We start from the raw sequence: 20,043 nt of genomic DNA on the forward strand, positions 1-20,043 counted from the left end.
GAGTTAGTTTGAGAAATCTGTGTGAATCAAAATCAGACCCAATGATCACGAAGGGGGTTAACACACGTAGAAAGATCAATTGGCTGAGCCCAAGCGTTTCTGTTTGTTTGAACCAAAATCATCACCATGGGTCCGGGCTGTACTAGCAGATCCGATGGCCATCGTGTGCTTGCTTGCCATCCGACGGTCTACAAGTCCAATGATCGGTAGTCTGTCTGGTACTCTGTGAGAGTAGAACCCACGGACTCGACCACCGCCGCAGTGCTCCGCCTCTCCCTCCCGAGGTCAAAAAAAAAAAAAAAACTCCGCCTCTCTCTCACCCCATGGCCACCGCCGCAGTCCGCCGCCTACTCCGTCCCACCTCCTCCACCGCCTTGTCCCGTGCCCGCCGCCTCCTCTCCTCCACCGCTTCTTCACCGCCGAACCGCAGCCCCAACACGAACAGCCCCGTCTCCTTCGACTGGTCCGACGACGACGAGAGTCCCCCCGCACCTCCACCCGCATCCCCGGCAAAGAACCCCACTCTGCCGCCGCCCTACGACCCCTTCAGCAAGAAGCCCGCCGTGGCAGACCCACCCGACTCCACCAACCTTCAGGAAGTCTTCCACCGGATGCGCACCGGAGGGCTTACTGACTATGCCATCAAGATGTTCGACGGATTGTCCAAGGACGGGCTCACGCACGAAGCGTTGGCTCTCTTCTCGATCATCAAGGATAAGGGCGCCATGCCCGATGTCGTTGCCCACACAGCCGTCCTGGAGGCCTACGCGAATGCTGGCCCCGGCCACTGGGGTGACGCCGTGCGGACCTACAAGCGCATGCTCTCCAGCGGGGTCGCGCCGAATGCGTACACCATGGCCGTGCTCGTCAAGGGGCTTGCGGCGAGCGACCGGTGCGCGGAGGCCGGCAAGTACCTGCTGGAGATGCTCGACCGTGGGATGCGGCCCAATGTTGAGACGTGCCTGGCTACCTTTGAGGCGCACGTCAGGATGAACAAGGTGGAAGAGGGGAAGGCTCTGCTGGAGATGATGAAGAAGAAGGGGTTCGTGTTGGACGAGGAGGGGGTGCGCAGCGGCACCGTCAAGCGGGGGCATGTCTTCAGGGCTGTCATGAACATGCTCTTTGGAAAGTGATAATGGTACGCACTAGCTGTTTCGTTATGTTGTTGCATAAGCAATTGTGGGCTGTATCTTGTCACTCGAAATCAAAATGTCTGCTGTTGTCTACTGCACAGGACAGGGTTGATATCCTGTCTTCCATGGCTTGCTCCTCCTTATTTTCAGTGTTTTCAAGTTTCATTTTTATTTTTTTCATTTTACTGGTGATGTATGCATTTTAGTGAATTCTTAAACTGATTCCCACTAATCATAGACTCGTAGTGATGTTTCACATAGTAATTTCCAAAATAACATTTATATTCAGATTTCAGAATGGCCATTGTGCAAGATTTTCCCTTTTGCACTGAACTAGCATTGTTTTATCCATGGGAGCTAAAGCTAGATGAAAAAACATGGATATAATTTTTATCATGACCAGCACACACACTATCATGATCTTGGTGGTTACAATTTTTGAAGCTGTTGTGGCAGCAACAGCATGCAGGAACAAAACCGTTGGTGAAGAACTGTGTGATTCAAAATTTCAAATACAAAGATTTCATTCTTCCTCTCTCCACATAAACATAGCATTTCCTGGTGTTGTAAATTGGATTTTATCTTCGATCTGTACCATGTTATCTTCATTCATGCCTTATTTCAGCTCTGTGGTAATATATTGAGGGTGACATCAAAACCAGGATCCACAGTGACAGCCTTGATGATCAAATCAGGGATACCGGAGATCGGTATTCAGTCTGATAGTATGCTGAAAAACCTTTGACTAACAAATTAATGCTAATTCAATTTTATTATTATGGTAATTTTTGACAAGGAGTAACAGTTTTCATAGCCTCATAGTCATAGGTAACTCAGTGACTCTTGTATTTTGCTTGCTAGGAGTTTCTTTTTACTCTGTATAACCAAGTTAACACAGCCATGCGGCTTTACCCCTAAGCAAAGAGTACTCTCACAATTCTCACCCCTAATATAATCTTTGCTCTTCCAGCTTGACTTGATCTGGACCATCCCAATCTTAGCATTATACATTATGGAAGTTTTTCCAAATTAGGGATCCTAGACTTCTTTCGTCATGGAGTAGTACCCTTCTTCAAATATAACAGAGCACAAACACATTAAAATATTTCTACCGACCAGATTAGGTTATGAAGACTGCACTAAAGATTGAGAGTTTCCTAGTGCAGTCAAGGCAATCAAGTTGGGTCGTACTGAGCAATACAGCTTATTCTTTTATTTACGTTATTACTGTTTTTTTTAAGATCACTGGTGCATTTTTGTAATCTATCCAGCATAATTTGCTGTTAGGGCTGGCAGAGTTAACGAGGTGGTCCATTTTTCCAAGGTTTTGGTCTAAATGAAAGGACTTGTGTTTGTTTTCTCAAGTTGCAGAAGCGAGTGGCTGTAATGTGGAAATCACGAAATTATTGGTGCAAATATTAAGAATATAAACGCATAACAGCACTAGCTTAAAGCTCACTATCTAGGGTTTGGAAGTGGTGTATTGTTTGGTTCGCGCATGTCTTGTCATACCTGCAGCTATTTGCTAATCTGAAGTTGCTTTGGTGCACAGCGTTGCTTTAGGTAATTATCTGGGGATTGTTTATATATCTCGGCTCATTTCCCTACCAAGTACAGTATTTGACTGGTTAGTTTAAGTGGACTCTCACCATGCCAAAAACAAACAAAAAAAAGTTTAAGTGGACTCTTTGAATAAAAGGTCTTCCTATTCTATTCCATCCTTAGTTGTCAAATTTAGTTAGCTGTGCATTTAAAGTTGGTTTGATGCCATGCCTATCTTTAGTTTAGGGCCGAGTTTCTTTAAAAAATACTCCCTCCGTCCGAAAATACTTGTCATCAAAATGGACAAAAATGGTGTATCTAGAACTAAAATACATCTAGATACATCCCTTTTTATTCATTTTGATGACAAGTATTTCCGGACGGAGGGAGTAGTAGTTATAACTTCTATCACTATGAGCTACAGTATATTGTTGTGATTCAGTCATGTGATTTGCTTCTTGTGTTTGCATTATGATTTATTTTTTTCTCCGATAGCATACGTTTAGAGACTGCAAACATACGTATGGATAAACAACAGCACTTGCTTGAAAAACAGAAACAGCAATGAGAACACACTGCCAAGCTGCTAGCCGAAGAGCATATGTTTCAAAGTGTCCAGGTATGCATGTGACGGAAGATGGGCCCTTCGCCTGCTTGTTAGGCCTTGGTCGGTCCCGGCTGTCGTGGACTGGGCATACCTGGCAACTCAAGACTAAGAGATCGACTCATATTTTTGACTCAATTCGAGATTGATTCGCAAATAAATGAGCCGGGTATGAGCATTTTATATAGCTCGATCAAGAAACGAGCTGATCGTAAGTCAACACTGGCTCGCTCGATTTTAGCTCAATATCATATAATTATACTAAATAATTTATTTTTGGAAAACTTCTGATCTATTCATTTTCAATCATGGTAGTACAATAAACATTAGACATAGTAAAAATTACATCCGGATTCATAGACAACCTAGCGACGACTAAAAGCACTGAAGTGAGCAGAAGACGCGCCACCGTAATTGCCCCTCCCTCACCGAAGCTGGGCAAAACTTGTTGTAGTAGACAGTCGGGAAGTCGTCATGCTAAGGTCTCATAGGACCAGCGCATCAGAACAATAACTGCCAAAGAGTAGGGTAGATCGGAAGGATCCCACCTAAAGACACACGAATGTAGACGACTTATGACCAGATCCAAGCAAATCCAACAAGGACGGATCCGCCGGAGACACACCTCCACACATCAATCGATAATGCTAGACGCACTCGAAGGAATATTTAAAAACGAAGCCCTCCCGCCGGCAAGGGTTGGTATCCACCATGTCGCCATGGCCCTAAGGCCACCGGAGACGAGGCGGACCGGCGCCGAGAAACCCTAGACTTTTTTGGGAAAGGAGGTGGTTGCGTAACTATGCTAAATAATCTATGTACTAAAAGTAAATAGGATAATTAATTGCCATATATGTTGCGTACATTTTTTCTCCAATTTGCCTACTAGCAAACATGGAAGCTTAATTAAATGCGGTGAAAATTTAGCCTCAATATGCTACATGGTCAGCGGTGTATAAATATCCTATCATTCTTTTGTCAAAGTTTGAGAGCAGGCACACCTTTAATTTCTTCTCTTTCTAATTGATCCACGATATCTTTGTATTACGTACTGGTCTTTAGTTGATAGAGAATAAGTCAAATTTTATATGTTTTTCTATGTTGGGTTGTGGCCTTTTTTTTCTGAAAATTTGCCTTAGATTATTAAGTAAATCATTTTATAAGCTGAGTGGAGCGGGCTGGGTGAGGTGGTGGGGTGTGAGTGGAGGCGGGAGAAAGATGGCGGCGACGGGGTGAGGTGGTGGTCGGCGAGGTGGCAGACAAGAGGCGACAGGGAGAATAGAGAGTGATGAGTGAGAAGCGAGGGAGTGAGCGGCGTGGGCGATGCGAGGGTTAAAAAAGGAAAGTGAAAAAAATCGTAATGTGGCAGAAGTTGTACTGGTTTTCTCCAGTGACATGTATTTCGGAACAGAGGGAGTAATTTGAAATCAAGTCTAATTTGAAGGGCATTCAAATTTTAATCAAAAGCTGATGGGGTTCTAGTCAAATTTAAAAATGCCAATTTTTGGTAAGGAACACTCAGGCCCAGTCCAGCCCACAAACTGAGCAGGAGATTAAGGCTCGTGATGGCCATTATTCCACCTGAAATCTAAAAAGCGGCCGACCACTAAATAGACAGAACGAGCGGCCGAACGAGAGCCGCTCGATCTCGTCCCGATCGACGCCGCGCGGTGTCCAGGTGTCCCCTGGTCGGGAGGTGGGGCCGCGCCGCTCCGACCCGCGTGTGGACCAGTCGCCTGGTCCGATTTGCGCCGCGCCCGCGAGATAAATCGTCCGTGGGACCCACATGTCATCGAGGATTAGGCAGTTCTCCAGCGTTTTAGCCGTCGTGCGTAGTGGGCGGCGGTTTCGAATTTCGTGCCATTACCCCGTCCACCCCCACCTCTCGCCGCCCATTCCTCCACTTTCCCCCTTTGCTTTCGTCGTTGGTTGGTGCTCGGAGGCGGTTTCAAATCCGCTGGGTTGTGGTCGACGGCGGGGCGCGCCGCGAGGGTCGTCGTCCGCGGTGGCTCTGGTACTGCTCCTACGCGCGCTCCTCGTCTTCGTCCCTGCTTGTTTCTCCACTCGCCCGTCCTCCTTTTTCCGATGAGGTCGCTCGTTTTCCGGTGAGGTCGCGGTCGTTGTCAGGGAGGTCGAGGTAGAGGTCGAGGTCGCGGTCGGGGTTAGGGAGGTCGAACTCATTTTCCGGCGAGGTTGAGGTCACCCCAGCGGACTATGTTTTCTTTTGGTTGCTTAATCAGCGTTCTGGAAGTCAACCTCTTCGCCGGAACTCGAAGCGTCCTGCTAATCGCCAGCCACGACTTGCGCAGAGTGTTGAGCAGGGAGAGGATGTTGAGGTAAGTGGCATGTTGATGACACAAGTCCATTTTTTGGTTTTGTTTGGGTCATATAACATTTTTTTATTTTTCCCATGCTCATGTTTTTTTCTTAGGATGCTGATCAGTTCCGTGTTGTAAAGCGGACTAGACGTGCAGCACTTGGCAAGGAAGCTGAGTCATCTTCTAGGGTAAGTAAAATCTCAAATATAAGTGTTTTTTCTCGCCTTTTTTTAGATAGTGATGAAATTATGCAGCAGTTTGGAACACTATTTTTTGTTTTTAGTCTGTCAATAACAACCTTTTGTAGTTGACATCTCTAGTCATTTTGATTTAAATACAGTTGACATTAGTTGGCATTAGTTGGCATCTTGTAGTTCACTAGTTGGCATGTTTTCATAGTTGACATCAGTGGTCATTTTTTTGTGCAGGCAGCAGTTGCTGGAGAAGCTGTCGCATCTTCCGCAGCAGATGCTGAGGTATGTGGGTTTTTTGTGTTTTTATGAGCTATTTGAATAGTTCTTTGCAAACCTTTTTTTTAGTTACTGTTTTTCTTGTGTTGCAATATCATTTCTTATTGTTGCACATACACTAGAACTTTTTGTAGCTGCCAGGTCTCGTTCTTTTTTTATTTACTGTTTTATTGTTGCACATTCAGTTGCACACTGGCAGTCTTTGTAGTTGTCCTCATGAGCTTTATTAGTTGCACAAATACATCATGATGATTGCTAGTTTTTTTTCATTCTTGTTTTTTCTCTTTGTGTTTAATGTTTGTGTAATGCTTTCATTTTCTAATCAACATGGCAGCGGCGAAGGAGTTGAGGTGGCTCCAGGGGAAGATGTGGAGCGACCATCACAAGCAGGCAGGATAAGGGCATCACCAGCGCGCTTTGCAAATTTCAACGCCTCTCTAACTCCACTATAGAAATCAGAGCTAGTTTCGAGGTCGGTCGGGGGGCTATTGAACTTATCAGACACACTTCCAGCGGACCTCACTAAGTTCCTGGTGCAGTCCTACCAGCCACAAACCTCTGAAATGGTTTTCCCAGGAAGGGGAAGGATCCGTGTCGATGCTGACAGTGTTCAGAGGGTATTTGATCTCCCAAACAAGGGTCCAAAAGTCAGATATTTAGTTGACAAGGATGCCACTAGGAGATTCAGACAACCTTTCAACATAACTGGGAATTCTCATCCCCAGATCACTACATGGCTCAAGATGATTGAGCATATGGCTGGAAGAACGGATGACACATTTTTTATGGCCTGGCTTGCGGTTGCCTTCAGTACTTTTCTAGCACCAACCACGGCCTTGAAGCTCAGCCCAAAGTGTTATGGACTTATGCTAGATCATCAAATGCTAAAGAATACAAACATCTGCCTCTTTGTAGCAGAACACATTAACAAAGCTTTCCGGAACATGGACCAGGAGAAGCAAACTGTTTGCTGCTGCTTGTATCACTTGATGGTTAGTGAAAACGACCACTTTTTTCCATCTGTTCCTGTTCTTTCTGTGCAATTATAGTTTGCTGAAATTCTCATAACAATAACTGAACTTGGCTTTTTCTTTTGTTTGGGTCTGGTGCAGATACTATACCTTGATGCGCTCGTACATGACATCCCAGTAAGCAACTGCGCGATACGATCGAATGCATGGGATAGTACTCTAATTGCCAAGGTGATCAAGAAGGATACTATCTCTCCTGGTGTGTTCGGCAAATTACAAGTGAGTTCTTTTTTGTTTTTTTTTCAACAGTGTCTTCCTTCTATGTTCTTTTGATGTCTGGTCACTCTTTTTGGAAATTGCACAGAAAACTGTCATCAGTTGGCACAACAATGCATGTAGTTGCACAGATTATAGCTTTAAGTTTGGCAATCTGCACACATGTTTATTTTAAATTGGCACACCATCTTTTTTAAGTTGCACAGTTTTACTAATCTCGTTGCACAGATGTGTTGCATCAGTTGGTAGGAACTTTTTTTAGGTGCCATGTGTGTTGCACAGTTTTTGTGTCTTTGTTCAGTTGCATATATGTATAGTTGAATTTGTCTACCCCAGTATCTTGTTTGTAGTTGCACAGGTTGTAATGTGTGGTTTCATTCAACACACAAATCTATTTTGATAACCTTGTTATTTTCTGTTTCTCTTTTTTTTACATCAGCTTAAAGAGAAGTATAGAGGCACGGAGCAGACACCACTGTTTGGTGGAATTTTGCAAGCTGAAGCATTTGTGGCATCCAAGTTACCAATAACATACAATCCACAGGTTAGTGTTTTGCATACATAAACTTGTATCACTTACCAATATTTTTTCTATTGGCTGGGATGTATGTTCAGTTGGACATGTATAACTTTTGTAGTTGCGAAAATTCAGAATTTAGTTGGCTGTGATGTATGTTCAGTTGCACATATAAGGTTTTGTAGTTGCACATGTTCTTTTGGATAGTCAAAGTGTTCATTTACAACCATTGTCATCAACTTTTGGCAGAAATGCATGGTTTTTACTTTGTGCCACAGTGCATGTGTAGTTGGCTAGAATCATGTTTTTAGTTGGCCAGAAAGTGTGTATTAGTCGTTTTTGCTTATCACATCATGGTCAGTTACAGACATTTTTACTTTTTATTATTTTTTCTAACTGAATCAGTACTGAATCTTTTTTGTGTTGATGCAGAAAAAGGCAAAAATTGTGAAAGTGGTCAATGAGCTATGCAAGGCTGTAACTGAACAGGTTGGCACCTTCATTAAAGAAGTTGCCAAGATTGATGACGAGGAACCAGATATTGATCCTTACGTACAACAGCCATCAATGCAAACTGGGGCATCACGCCGTGCTCCAAAAAGAAAGAGATGGCGGTCAACTATACAAGAAGAAGAAGAATTTGTTGAGGATGATTCAGAAGAAGATGAGGAAATGGGAGCAGCGATAGATGCTGACGACGATGAGGAGACAGATGCGGATGAATCAGAGGAGGAGGACAAGGATGAGGATGACAATGAAGAAGATGCAGAGGAGGAGGAGGATGAGGAGGAAGAGGAGGAGGAGGAGGAGGACAAACAAGAAGAGGACAAAGGAGAGGAGGAGAACAAGGAAGAAGATAGTGATGCAGAGGAGGAGGAAGAAGAAGGTGAGGCCAGAGAGGGGGGACGGGGACAAAGGGGCAGCAGTTGATGGCAGTGAGAGGAGAGAAGACAAAGGCGCAGCAGCTGATGGCAGTGAGAGGGAAGAAGACGAGGATGAAGAAGACGAGGATGATTATGGTGATGATAAAGGGGGATCCAATGGAGGCAGCGACAGCAGCGATGACGATGATGATGACAACGCTCCTGGTTCTGGTGGTACAGGTGGCAACACATCCAGGAGGACTAGCACTCACGCCACCCCTGCGAGCAGCAGCAATTCATTGAGTAGCAGGAGCACACTACAGTTGTTGATTGACAAGACTTGCTGGAAAGACAAGGATTTGCCAAAGTCAAAGAAAAATGACGAAGCAGAGTCTCAGGGAGGCATTGATATGTTCAAGCTCTACAACTTGAAGCCAGCTTTGCCAACCACCTTTCCCGTGCCAGATTTCAACGACAAAGATATGTGTGAGAAGATCAACTTTGCCATTGACAAGAGCCTCTTCTTATCAACTGAAGCTGAAAAGAATCAAATTGACATGGAGGAAGCAGGAAAGGGTCTTGACTGGGTTCATTCAAAGGAAAAATACAAGGAATATTTAAAGCTGCTCCCAGACCTAAGCTCCAGCAAGAGCAAGGCAGCATCCACGGCAAACCCTCACGTGGTCCAGAAGTGTAAAGCAGTTTCAATGAAGAAGAATCTGCAGTTGCCTCAAACCAAGGAGGAGATGGTGAGTGAAGTTGCTGAAGTAAATATGGTCAAGGAAGCTGTGCTTCAAACTGATATGCCAACAGTAGTGAGCAGAGAGCCAACCAATGTCAGAGAAGTTCAACAGATCAAGGGGAAGACTGTTGGGGAACGTAGCAGAAATTCAAAATTTTCCTACGTGTCACCAAGATCTATCTATGGAGAGACCAGCAATGAGTAGAAAGAGGAGTGCATCTACATACCCTTGTAGATCGCTAAGCGGAAGCGTTCAAGTGAACAGGGTTGATGGAGTCGTACTCGTCGTGATTCAAATCACCGATGATCAAGTGCCGAACGGACGGCACCTCCGCGTTCAACACACGTACAGCCCGGTGACGTCTCCCACGCCTTGATCCAGCAAGGAGAGAGGGAGAGGTTGAGGAAGACTCCATCCAACAGCAGCACAACGGCGTGGTGGTGGTGGAGGAGCGTGGCAATCCCGCAGGGCTTCGCCAAGCACCACGGGAGAGGAGAAGAACTTGGGAGAGAGGGAGGGGCTGCACCAAAGGCATAAGGTGTGTTTGGGAGGCCCTCCTACCCCACTATATATAGGGATCCCAAGGGGGGGGTGCGCCAGCCCCTAGGAGATCCAATCTCCAAGGGGGCGGCGGCCAGGGGAGGAGTCCTCCCCCCCCAAGGCACCTAGGAGGTGCCTTCCCCTGCTGGGACTCTTCCTTTAGGGTTTCCCCAGGCGCATGGGCCTCTTGGGGCTGGTGCCCTTGGCCCATGTAGGCCAAGGCGCACCCCCTACAGCCCATGTGGCCCCCCGGGGCAGGTGGCCCCATCCGGTGGGCCCCCGGGACCCTTCCGGTGGTCCCGGTACAATACCGATGACCCCGAAACTTGTCCCGATGGCCGAAACAGGACTTCCTATATATAAATCTTTACCTCCGGACCATTCCGGAACTCCTCGTGATGTCCGGGATCTCATCCGGGACTCCGAACAACATTCGGTAACCACATACAAGCTTCATTTATAACCCTAGCGTCATCGAACCTTAAGTGTGTAGACCCTACGGGTTCGGGAGACATGCAGACATGACCGAGACGTTCTCCGGTCAATAACCAACAGCGGGATCTGGATACCCATGTTGGCTCCCACATGTTCCACGATGATCTCATCGGATGAACCACGATGTCAGGGACTTAATCAATCCCGTATTCAATTCCCTTTGTCTAGCGGTATTTTACTTGCCCGAGATTCGATCGTCGGTATACCGATACCTTGTTCAATCTCGTTACCGGCAAGTCACTTTACTCGTTCCGTAACACATCATCCCGTGATCAACTCCTTGGTCACATTGCGCATATGATGATGTCCTACCGAGTGGGCCCAGAGATACCTCTTTGGTAGACACGGGGCCACCCAAGACTAGCCTAGTGGGGAGTTAATCAGAGTGGTCGGGAGAGTGTCATGGCAGTAGATCGGTTTTCTCGGAACGCCATTGCTCCACGCGAATGGGAGTGCAAGGCAATGGGTTCCGTGGTGTGGGTAAAGTGCGCTACCTCTATAGAGTGTGTTTGTTTAAACTATCGATGGCCGCGTCCTCGGTCATGGGCATAAGTTTGTACTAGGTTACACCGTTCGATCAACACTCACATGACGGAATGACTTATAGGTGATTTATATGTGGACATTTCGAGCAGTACAGATTGGCAGGATATTGATGATGTTAGGAACCAAGTGTTGGTCATGGTAGTGATCGCCGGAAAGATCACCGTTTGAGACCAAGTGTTGGTCATGGTTGTGATCGCCGGAAAGATCACCCTTTGGTTTTGATCACGAGGTGATCGAGATGGTATATTGCTTAACCGGTTAGCCAAGAGAGATATGGTTATAGAGATCTGAGATGGTGATTTATCAGTATTGTAGTAGTTTCATATCATGCTTAGTAGTTGCTGTTGTATCATGGTAGCTGTTAATTTAATTAACCTGCTTAATGCTATATTATTGTCTTGCCTTGATGTTTTTGGTTGTTGTGAGCTTGCAAGTACATTCAATGTACTGACCTGGCGTGTCATGCCAGATTGCAGGTGCTGCCGTGATTGCTTGATTGCTTGTCGTGGTTTCTGTTCATGCGAGCTAGATCGTGTCCCAGCCAGAGTCCCTGCGGAGTGGAGTTCACTACATTCGTCATTGTTCCGCTGCTAGAAGATTTCCGCTGTTACAAGTTGTTCCACTTGCATAGATCAAGTGTTGTATCGCAGGCGTAGTGTCGCCATGCTGAGGTGAACCTTTGTAACATCAAACCTTTTTATTATAATTCTTGTAATAAGAGCCGATTTGTTGTATGTCAAGCAGTGCCGTATTCCAGAAGACTTCATCTCGATCTCTGGGCTGGAATACGGGGTGTTCCGGTTTCGCTGAGCCGGGGTGCCACAGGCTTGGTATCAGAGAAGGTCTGGCTGTAGGACGCCCTAGTCAGCGCGAGCAGTAGAAACCGGTAGAAATCGGTAGTGTAGAGTATGGCTTGATGATTGCATTTGGTTGCTGCATTTGTTTGTTGCATAGAATGCATATAGCCTTAGTATTTGTGATAACGATTTATCTGGTGAGTGTAGCTGGTATTGGTTCGGATCCACTACAACTCAGCCTTTGCATTTCTCCAGTTCCTCTTGTTTCGGTCTTTGGTGTCATTTCTGTCCCAACAGAGTGATGCCAAGTGATCCCGACACTGTCTGCAAAAATGGTTCTTAGGTATCATGCTGATGTCTTTCTTTCAGTTCCGTCTATCGTTTTGGTAATGGACATGCTTCTATCCTGGATTGTCCTTTTTATTTTGTTGTGTTGGCAACCCTTAATGATCTTAGTTATCAAGAAAGGGCAATGTCAGCAGCTTCAGTTTTTTCCCCGCTATCCTATTTCTTGGACGAGTATGGATCTTGTTCCGTCTGCTTGATAATAATGTGGTTGCGACCTTCGTGTCCCACTGCATGATTACCGAGTACGTCCTCACTTCCGAGCTAGTTCAGGTTGCCACCTGGCTAAGCTAGCACTTGGTGTAGCGATGTTTACACCAATTCTTCCACACATTTATTCGTCCTCGTGCACATCGTCACAACATGCTAGATCGTAGAACCGGAGATCCTGAGTGATTTGTGTGCTTAAGTAGGGATGCATATGGTGTGACTAGCAGTAATTTGTGACATTGATTGTGTGTGAATTGTTTGTTGTTGTGTGCTTTTGTTTAGTTGAGTTTTCTTTTGCTTCTTTCTTTTTTTGGGGCCCCGGTGTTACATTATTTTCCCCTATAAAGAGTTGCTCATCCACCGACACTGGACTCAAAGAAGCAATAAGGATTTGAAATATTTGAAAGAAGCTCAGCTAGACATTATTGTCTACACAGTCAACTGCATTATGGCATTAATATCTACTCAGAATACCAATGGTGTATTGGAATGACCATCAGCATCGAGTCTACATCAGTGCAAAATCCTCACAGTAGTTATGATTCAGCCAACAGAAAGACAAGTCAGGTACAAGACCAACGATATATTTTCAGACATAGGTATGGATCATATACAAAATTTTGGCTCAGCAATGCATGATGCTTGAAATATGTTATCATCCGAAATAAATTCAGAATGTGATATGCTCAAGGAAGACAGTCAAACCATTTTTCTCATGCAAATAATCCGCCTCAGAATATTATGGGCATGTGTATGGATTTCAGTCTGCATGACAGTATGAAGTTTCAGATATAAGGAACTCAGTATTATTCCACCAGCTATCAGAAGAAATTTATGATGCAAGGCTCCTCAATTTTCCTCAGTATGATATGTGAACAATTTCCGGCCCATGATACCCGGTCTTTCTCAGCAAGATACCTCGGTAAAAGCTTCTGACAGACGGAAATGAATTTTTTTCTCAACAAGCAAACCTGAGGAGAAGCTTCTTAAGTACGGAACTCGGGCTTCTCTAGCACAATAATCAAACCAAGCTTCGTGTGTAAGTTATAGAGCCTTCTTCTGCAGATACCCAGACAAAAGATTTGAGCAGAAGTTAACAAGTCTTCCTCAGCAAACTACTCGGATGGCTTCTCTCGTAAGCCATGCAGTCCGCGTCAGTACCACAATATTGCACTATCCTTAGAGATTATATTAAGAGTTGCCAATGTATGGCAGTACTGCTCAAGAACCTGACTTGTAATAATTTTGTCAGAGGTACAATTCAGTCAAAATATATGCCTACCGCAATGATCGAGTGTTCGGTGGCATATCCTTCTTATATATGGTGAGCATGTATCCCAAGTCATATCAGATGCGGCAAGGATCCAGTAGACATACCTAAGGAAAGTAAGGATCCCACAACCTCACGAGTCAGACAAAGGAAGATAAGCAGAGACACATCTCATGTGATGCAAGGAGCGATAATATTTGAAGATGACATCACAGAATCCACAGTCATGACAATGGATACCAAAGTCATTATTCCCACAACTAACAAGGAGATATCATAAAACCTTGTCTTGTATGATTGGTCTGAACAACAAGCTCTGTACAGCTACAAGCCCCGAGTATATGTCATATATGTGCGGACACAGGTCAGAAAAACAAGCCCAAGGAATAATGTCAAAAATATTGCACTAATCACGTCCATGGTCATACGGAGAATCAAGGACAGGTGTGGCCAAGATATTTCAATACGGTACCCTAACAAAACAAATCATGACCATAAAAAGGATGAGACTGACAGCAAAAGTATGATGATTTTTGTACGACCATCAGGGTCCGGATACCCAAATCAGTTGGAGGCCATTATTCCATATGGATCCCCAAAGGCATACTCTCAAGGGCCTACTCTGTTTTACAAGGATTTTCATATCCCGCTGACTCGCTTGACATGGTTACCTTGGAATATCCAAGTCTGTTCTGTCAGAACCAAGATTTCTTTGCAAGCTCCATAGTTTGACTTCAACGGCAGCATGAAAGCATATCATTGCCTATTACCACATATGGGTATATCAACCACATGAGAAAAAACAAAAGCCAAAAAATCAGCTCAGACCCGGTATACTCACCGATGAAATCAAGTACACGGTCAATCCATCAGGAAAAGCATTTGTCCGTCAGCCCCCTGTCGGGCCAGTCTCAAGATGCAAATATTTGAAGTATGGCACCACTGTATCTCCCTACACCATTATATTGCTCATGACAGAAGGCAGTCAAATCTCTGGTATATGCCACATGCTCGAGCCAAAGGAAATAAATCAAGATAAATCAGTGCCATCTATGAGCATTCAGATTCTGTGAGAAGATGGCCATGATTAATTCCCGGCATTTACTGAAACCATAAGGCCTGCATTTATTTGAAGCAACCCCATGACAGAAGTAAAAAGGTTTTCATGACCAAAGAAAATTTTATGCTCAGATTCATGGGATATCATCGCAGATATGAGAAACTCGACGTCAGCAAAAGGATTTGGTATATGAGCAAAGACCCGTCAGAATTTGGGGAAAGGTGAAGCAAACCACCCCACAACAAGGTAAGTGAATGTTATGAAATTCTTGGGGGAACAATAAATAAAGGAACAAGGATACCCGAGTTGGAAACGGTGTCCCCAAGTCATACTTGTTCCCTGAGCAATCGAATCTCGAGGACGAGATTTCTTTAAGGGGGTAAGAGTTGTAACAGCCTGGATTTTGGCCTTTTTCTTTTTCTTTTGATTTATTTGGTTTTTGCTCTGTTTCTCTTTTTGGAGTGGTTATGTGGCCTTGCCACCTAGGAAATCATCCTCATTCCCCCTCCCAAGTGGCTAATCTTTCTCAAAACCTTTCCAAGATCATGTCACTTCACTCCTTAACCAAAGCCTAAAATCTTTTTCTAAGGAAAATTCCTTTTTCATTAAAGGAATAACCCTATCTGCCCTAGGTTGTGAAGCAACCTATATTTCTGTCAATCCAAAATTTCCCCCATAATTCCTTTGGGTCATATATAGCTCAAATATGCCCAAACATTTCCTTGGCCAGTTCAAAAATAATTCCCTAATAATTATTCTTCATTCCTGTCCAGTGTGGTTTCCTGTGAAGGAAGTGCCACCTATCTTTTCTTGATTGCTCCCCAACTCCTTGGGCATGCTTATATGTCCAAATAATTGCTTCATGCACAAGTTCAACTTTATTTGCCTAGCCAATCTTCCTCAGTGAATTTTCAAAGTTTCTGTCAGACAGAAGGCTTTGTGAAGGAAGTACTAGCTAGAGTATCCAAATGAGTTGAGCTTTTTCACACTCTTTAATGTGCTCATATTAACCCCCTCCACCCATTTTCAGCCCTATCCAATCATCTATGTGAGCCCAGGAGCAAATCTTTGATTTTGGCAATATTTTCAGGTTGTGAAGCAAGTGTATTTTATATTGCTTCAAAAATCCTGATAAATTACCAGATCATTCTTATACTCATAAAAAATCTCTCCACTCAATTTGGCATCATTTAATTGAGCCATTTGATCACCAAAATTACTCCAAGTTTCTGGACAGAATTGATGTTTGTGAAGCAAGTGCCATTTTGGCTTGTCAATTTGGCATGAGCTTTTTACAGCATCTTTATATGTCCATATAATGAGGATTTGCCAAGTTGCATCCTATTCCATAACTCCAAGTGAGTGCATCATCCAAATCTTGATTCTGGACCAATTTTGGGGTTACACAGCAACTATATTATTTTGTGGCCCATTGTGCTCCAAAACCTTCAGGATCATAGTCCTTCCTAGACTAAACACCCCAGACATAACACTTGACACATAGCACCTCTCTGTTGATCACATTGAGCGGATCAAGTTTACTGCAGTAAACTTCAGAGCTCATTTACCATTTAACCATAGCACCCCAGATCAAGCCAATGCCTCATAAATACTCCACCCTGGAAGGACTAGCTCCCAGACATAGGTTGCCATCCTCTACAGCCCTCCTCCTGCCATGTCGTGTGGTGACCGCGCAGCTGGCATGCACATTTACGCGCTCTGTGCGCTGTGGCGTGTCCAGAGCACTGTTTGTGCTTTGTCACCGCTCCCACTCGTCATCTTCGTGCATGTGGCCATTCCCCTGGACCCCTCTCCCCCTCCGTCCGCTTGCTCACCGACGCTCGCCGCCGAACGCCCGCGGGGGCAAAGTGCTCCGTTTGGCTCCGAGCTCACCTCATCCTCTTCCTCTGCTCCCCTCGACTCCGAGACCTCTGTGGCTCGTCCGCTCTCTCACTCGTCGCCTTCCCTGTGCCCTCCCGTGCTCACTGGCCGTCGCCAGAGCCTCGGCCGGACGTGCCCAGCGGCACCCGAGCCGGCCTCCCTCGCCCCGGTTATATATAGCCCTCCCCGAGGCCGTCCGAACTCACCAATCGCCTCCCCACACTCCTCTAGTCCCTCCTAGCTACTCACCCGAGCTCGAGGAGCTCTTTTTCCCTCCCCTCGCCACCATGGCCGCCGCCAGCCACTGCTCAAATTCAAGCAAGCCGCATGCTCCCCCCTTGTCTAACCACCACCAGAAGACCACAAGACCACCGGAGCACCTTTCCACCCCTTCGTCTTGTCGCCGGAGTCGCCATGGCCGCATCTTCACTTCCGGCTGAAGCAGTAGTCCGCCGCGGCTGGCTTCCCGTGCTCTTCCAGGCTCGTCGGTGGCCGTGTCCTACCTGAAGGGGGCCGCGTCGTCCTGCTGATCATGCCAGTAGGTCGGGCGCCTCGAATGATGGACTGTGTCGTCGGCTATCGTCATCGGAGCGGCCGACATCGCCTCTGCCCAGTGCTCCGTCGAGGAAGAAGAAGAAGGAGCGAGGGAGGAGAGAGAAAAGGGCGCGGGACCAACCTGTAAGTGACCCTGGAGCCCGGCCCCGCCCCCGCTGATGTGGATTAGTGGAAATGTATTCCACGGAATACATTTTCACTGACCGAAAGCGTATTAAAAAATTTGCGCCTCTTCCTTATCCACTCAGGGACTTGTTTGTGATGATATTTTTGCAAAAAAAGTCCCTAATCTTCTAAACCTCATAATTCCGCAACCGTAGCTCCAAATGACGTGAATCCAAAGCCCACTTCTTTGTTTCGTCAAGCCTGTTCTATTGGACACACTTTCACCATGTTTTTACATTGTGAAAATGACCATTTTTCCCCTGCCCTTAATCAGCCCCCTCTAAGAGAGAACGATTTCCGGTGATTCTTTCTGCGAGCTTCTCGCACTTTCTCCCAGTGATTTCTTCCACCCCAGGCAATCCACACCCTCCATTTGCATCACTGTAATGCAGTGACATGGTTTAATTTATTTAAACTTGTTTAAAATATTGATTTAGCTACATGACTCTCTGCATGGCATTTACTCAGAGTATTATTTTAATCTTGCTATTGCCATGCTATTGTTTGGATTACTAGGAGTTATGTTTGCAGTTGATGAGTAATCATGTTGTCATTGGAGTATTAGCGGTTGATATTATGATTGTTTCATGATGATATCTGTTAGTATATTTTGGAGTATTACTTCGGATGTCATGCTACCTTTGGATTATTAGTGGTTAGTATGATTATTTTCATAATGATAGTTGATGTTCTGTTGCTTGGAGTATTATTTTTGGAGATGGTGTTTACATGTGGATCTTAGCTGGATAGCTTTGTTCTTGTTATGGTAGTAGTAGGATTATTGTTTTCGGATTCATCATGATAGTAGTCTTATGCTATCCTCGGAGTATTTTGGTATGAGGATATTATGCTCAGAATATTTGTTGGATATTGCTATGACTTGGATTATAGTTTGATAGTTGATATCGGAGTATCAGTTATCACAACTCTATTTTTCGGGATAAATTCCGTCATTAAGTTGGTCAGGTGCCACCGAATCGGGCTTTTCTAGTGCAACCACATTTGCCTTTATGGGAAGGCCCTAATGCGATGTTATTGACGTGTCTCTCGCCGGTGCCTCCAACGAGGGAAGGTTATGGGCGTGCGCTACCCTGATTAGGTAGGCGGACATAATCCTTGTGTGTCCGTTGTTGTTGTTATGTGCACATGTCCCCGTTTGGGACGATTTATTGTTTTGGCCACGACGGTGGCCGTTGGTGTCTTTGGTAGACACGGGGCCACCCAGGACTAGCCCAGTGGGGAGTGAGTCGGAGTGGCCGAGAGAGTGTTATGGCAGTAGATCGGTTTTGTCAGAACGTCGTTGGTCCACCCGAATGGGAGTGCGAGGCCATGGGTTCCGTGGTGTGGGTAAAGTGTGCTACCTCTACAGAGTGTGTTTGTTTAAACTATCGATAGCCCTGTCCTCGGTCATGGGTATAAGTTCGTACTAGGTCACACCGTTCGATCAACACTCACATGACAGAATGACTTATAGGTGATTTATATGTGGACATTTTGAGCAGTACAGATTGGCAGGATGTTGATGATGTTGGGAAACAAGTGTTGGTCATGGTAGTGATCGCCGGAAAGATCACCGTTTGAGACCAAGTGTTGGTCATGGTTGTGATCGCCGGAAAGATCACCGTTTGGTTTTGAGCACGAGGTGATCGAGATGGTATATTGCTTGACCGGTTAGCCAAGAGAGATATGGTTATGGAGATCTGAGATGGTGATTTATCAGTATTGTAGTAGTTTGATATCATGCTTAGTCGTTGTTGTTGTATCATGGTAGTTGTTAATTTAATTAACCTGCTTAATGCTATGTTATTGTCTTTCCTTGATGTTTTTGGTTGTTGTGAGCTTGCAAGTACATTCAATGCACTGACCTGGCGTGTCATGCCAAATTGCAGGTGCTGCCATGATTGCTTGATTGCTTGTCGTGGTTTCCGTTCATGCAAGCTAGATCGTGTCCCAGCCAGAGTCCCTGCAGAGTGGAGTTCACTACCTTCGTCGTTGTTCCACTGCTAGAAGATTTCCCCTGCTACGAGTTGTTCTGCTGCTAGCATAGAGCAAGTGTTGTATCGCAGGCGTAGTGTCGCCGTGCTGATGTGAACCTTTGTAACATCAGACCATTTTATTATTATTCGTGTAATAAGAGCTGATTGGTTCTATGTCAAGCAGTGCCGTATTCCAGAAGACTTCATCTCGATCTCTGGGCTGGAATACGGGGCGTTCCGGTTTCTCTAAGCCAGGGTGCCACACAAATTCACATGATTACTTATAACAAGACTTCTCCCATGTCCTCAGGAACAAACGTAACTACTCACAAAGCATATTCATGTTCATAATCAGAGGATTATTAATTATCATTAAGGATCTAAACATATGATCTTCCCCCGAATAAACCAACTAGCATCAACTACAAGGAGTAATCAACACTACTAGCAACCCACAGGTACCAATCTGAGGTTTTGACACTAGGATCGGATATAAGAGATGAACTAGGGTTTGAGAGGGGATGGTGCTGGTGAAGATGTTGATGGAGATTGACCCCCTCTCGATTTCCCCCTTCAGGAGGGAAGTTTCCCTGGCAGAACAGCTCCGCTGGAGCCCTAGATTGCTTCTGCCCAGGTTCTGCCTCGAGACAGTGGCCTTCATCCCGAAAGCTCTCTTCTGATTTTTTCCAGGTCAAAACACATCATATAGCAGAAGATGGACACCAGAGGCCTGCCAGGGGGCCCACAAGCCAAGGGGCGCGCCCAG

At 45.3% G+C, this 20,043-nt stretch overlaps 1 protein-coding gene across 1 annotated transcript; it reads left to right on the forward strand.

Moving 5' to 3' along the window:
- Positions 1 to 246: 246 nt before the first annotated feature.
- Positions 247 to 1,276, forward strand: LOC119319160 (pentatricopeptide repeat-containing protein At4g38150-like). Its single transcript, XM_037593649.1, has one exon. The coding sequence runs from the start codon at positions 324 to 326 to the stop codon at positions 1,131 to 1,133; it is 810 nt and encodes a 269-aa protein (XP_037449546.1). The 5' UTR covers positions 247 to 323; the 3' UTR covers positions 1,134 to 1,276.
- Positions 1,277 to 20,043: the final 18,767 nt, after the last annotated feature.

The sequence above is a fragment of the Triticum dicoccoides genome, chromosome 1B, assembly GCF_002162155.2.
Source record: "Triticum dicoccoides isolate Atlit2015 ecotype Zavitan chromosome 1B, WEW_v2.0, whole genome shotgun sequence".
NCBI lineage: Eukaryota > Viridiplantae > Streptophyta > Magnoliopsida > Poales > Poaceae > Triticum > Triticum dicoccoides.

Excerpts from the sequence above, each read along its gene's own strand:
- LOC119319160 (XM_037593649.1), top strand. The coding sequence starts at position 324 with ATGGCCACCGCCGCAGTCCGCCGCCTACTCCGTCCCACCTCCTCCACC.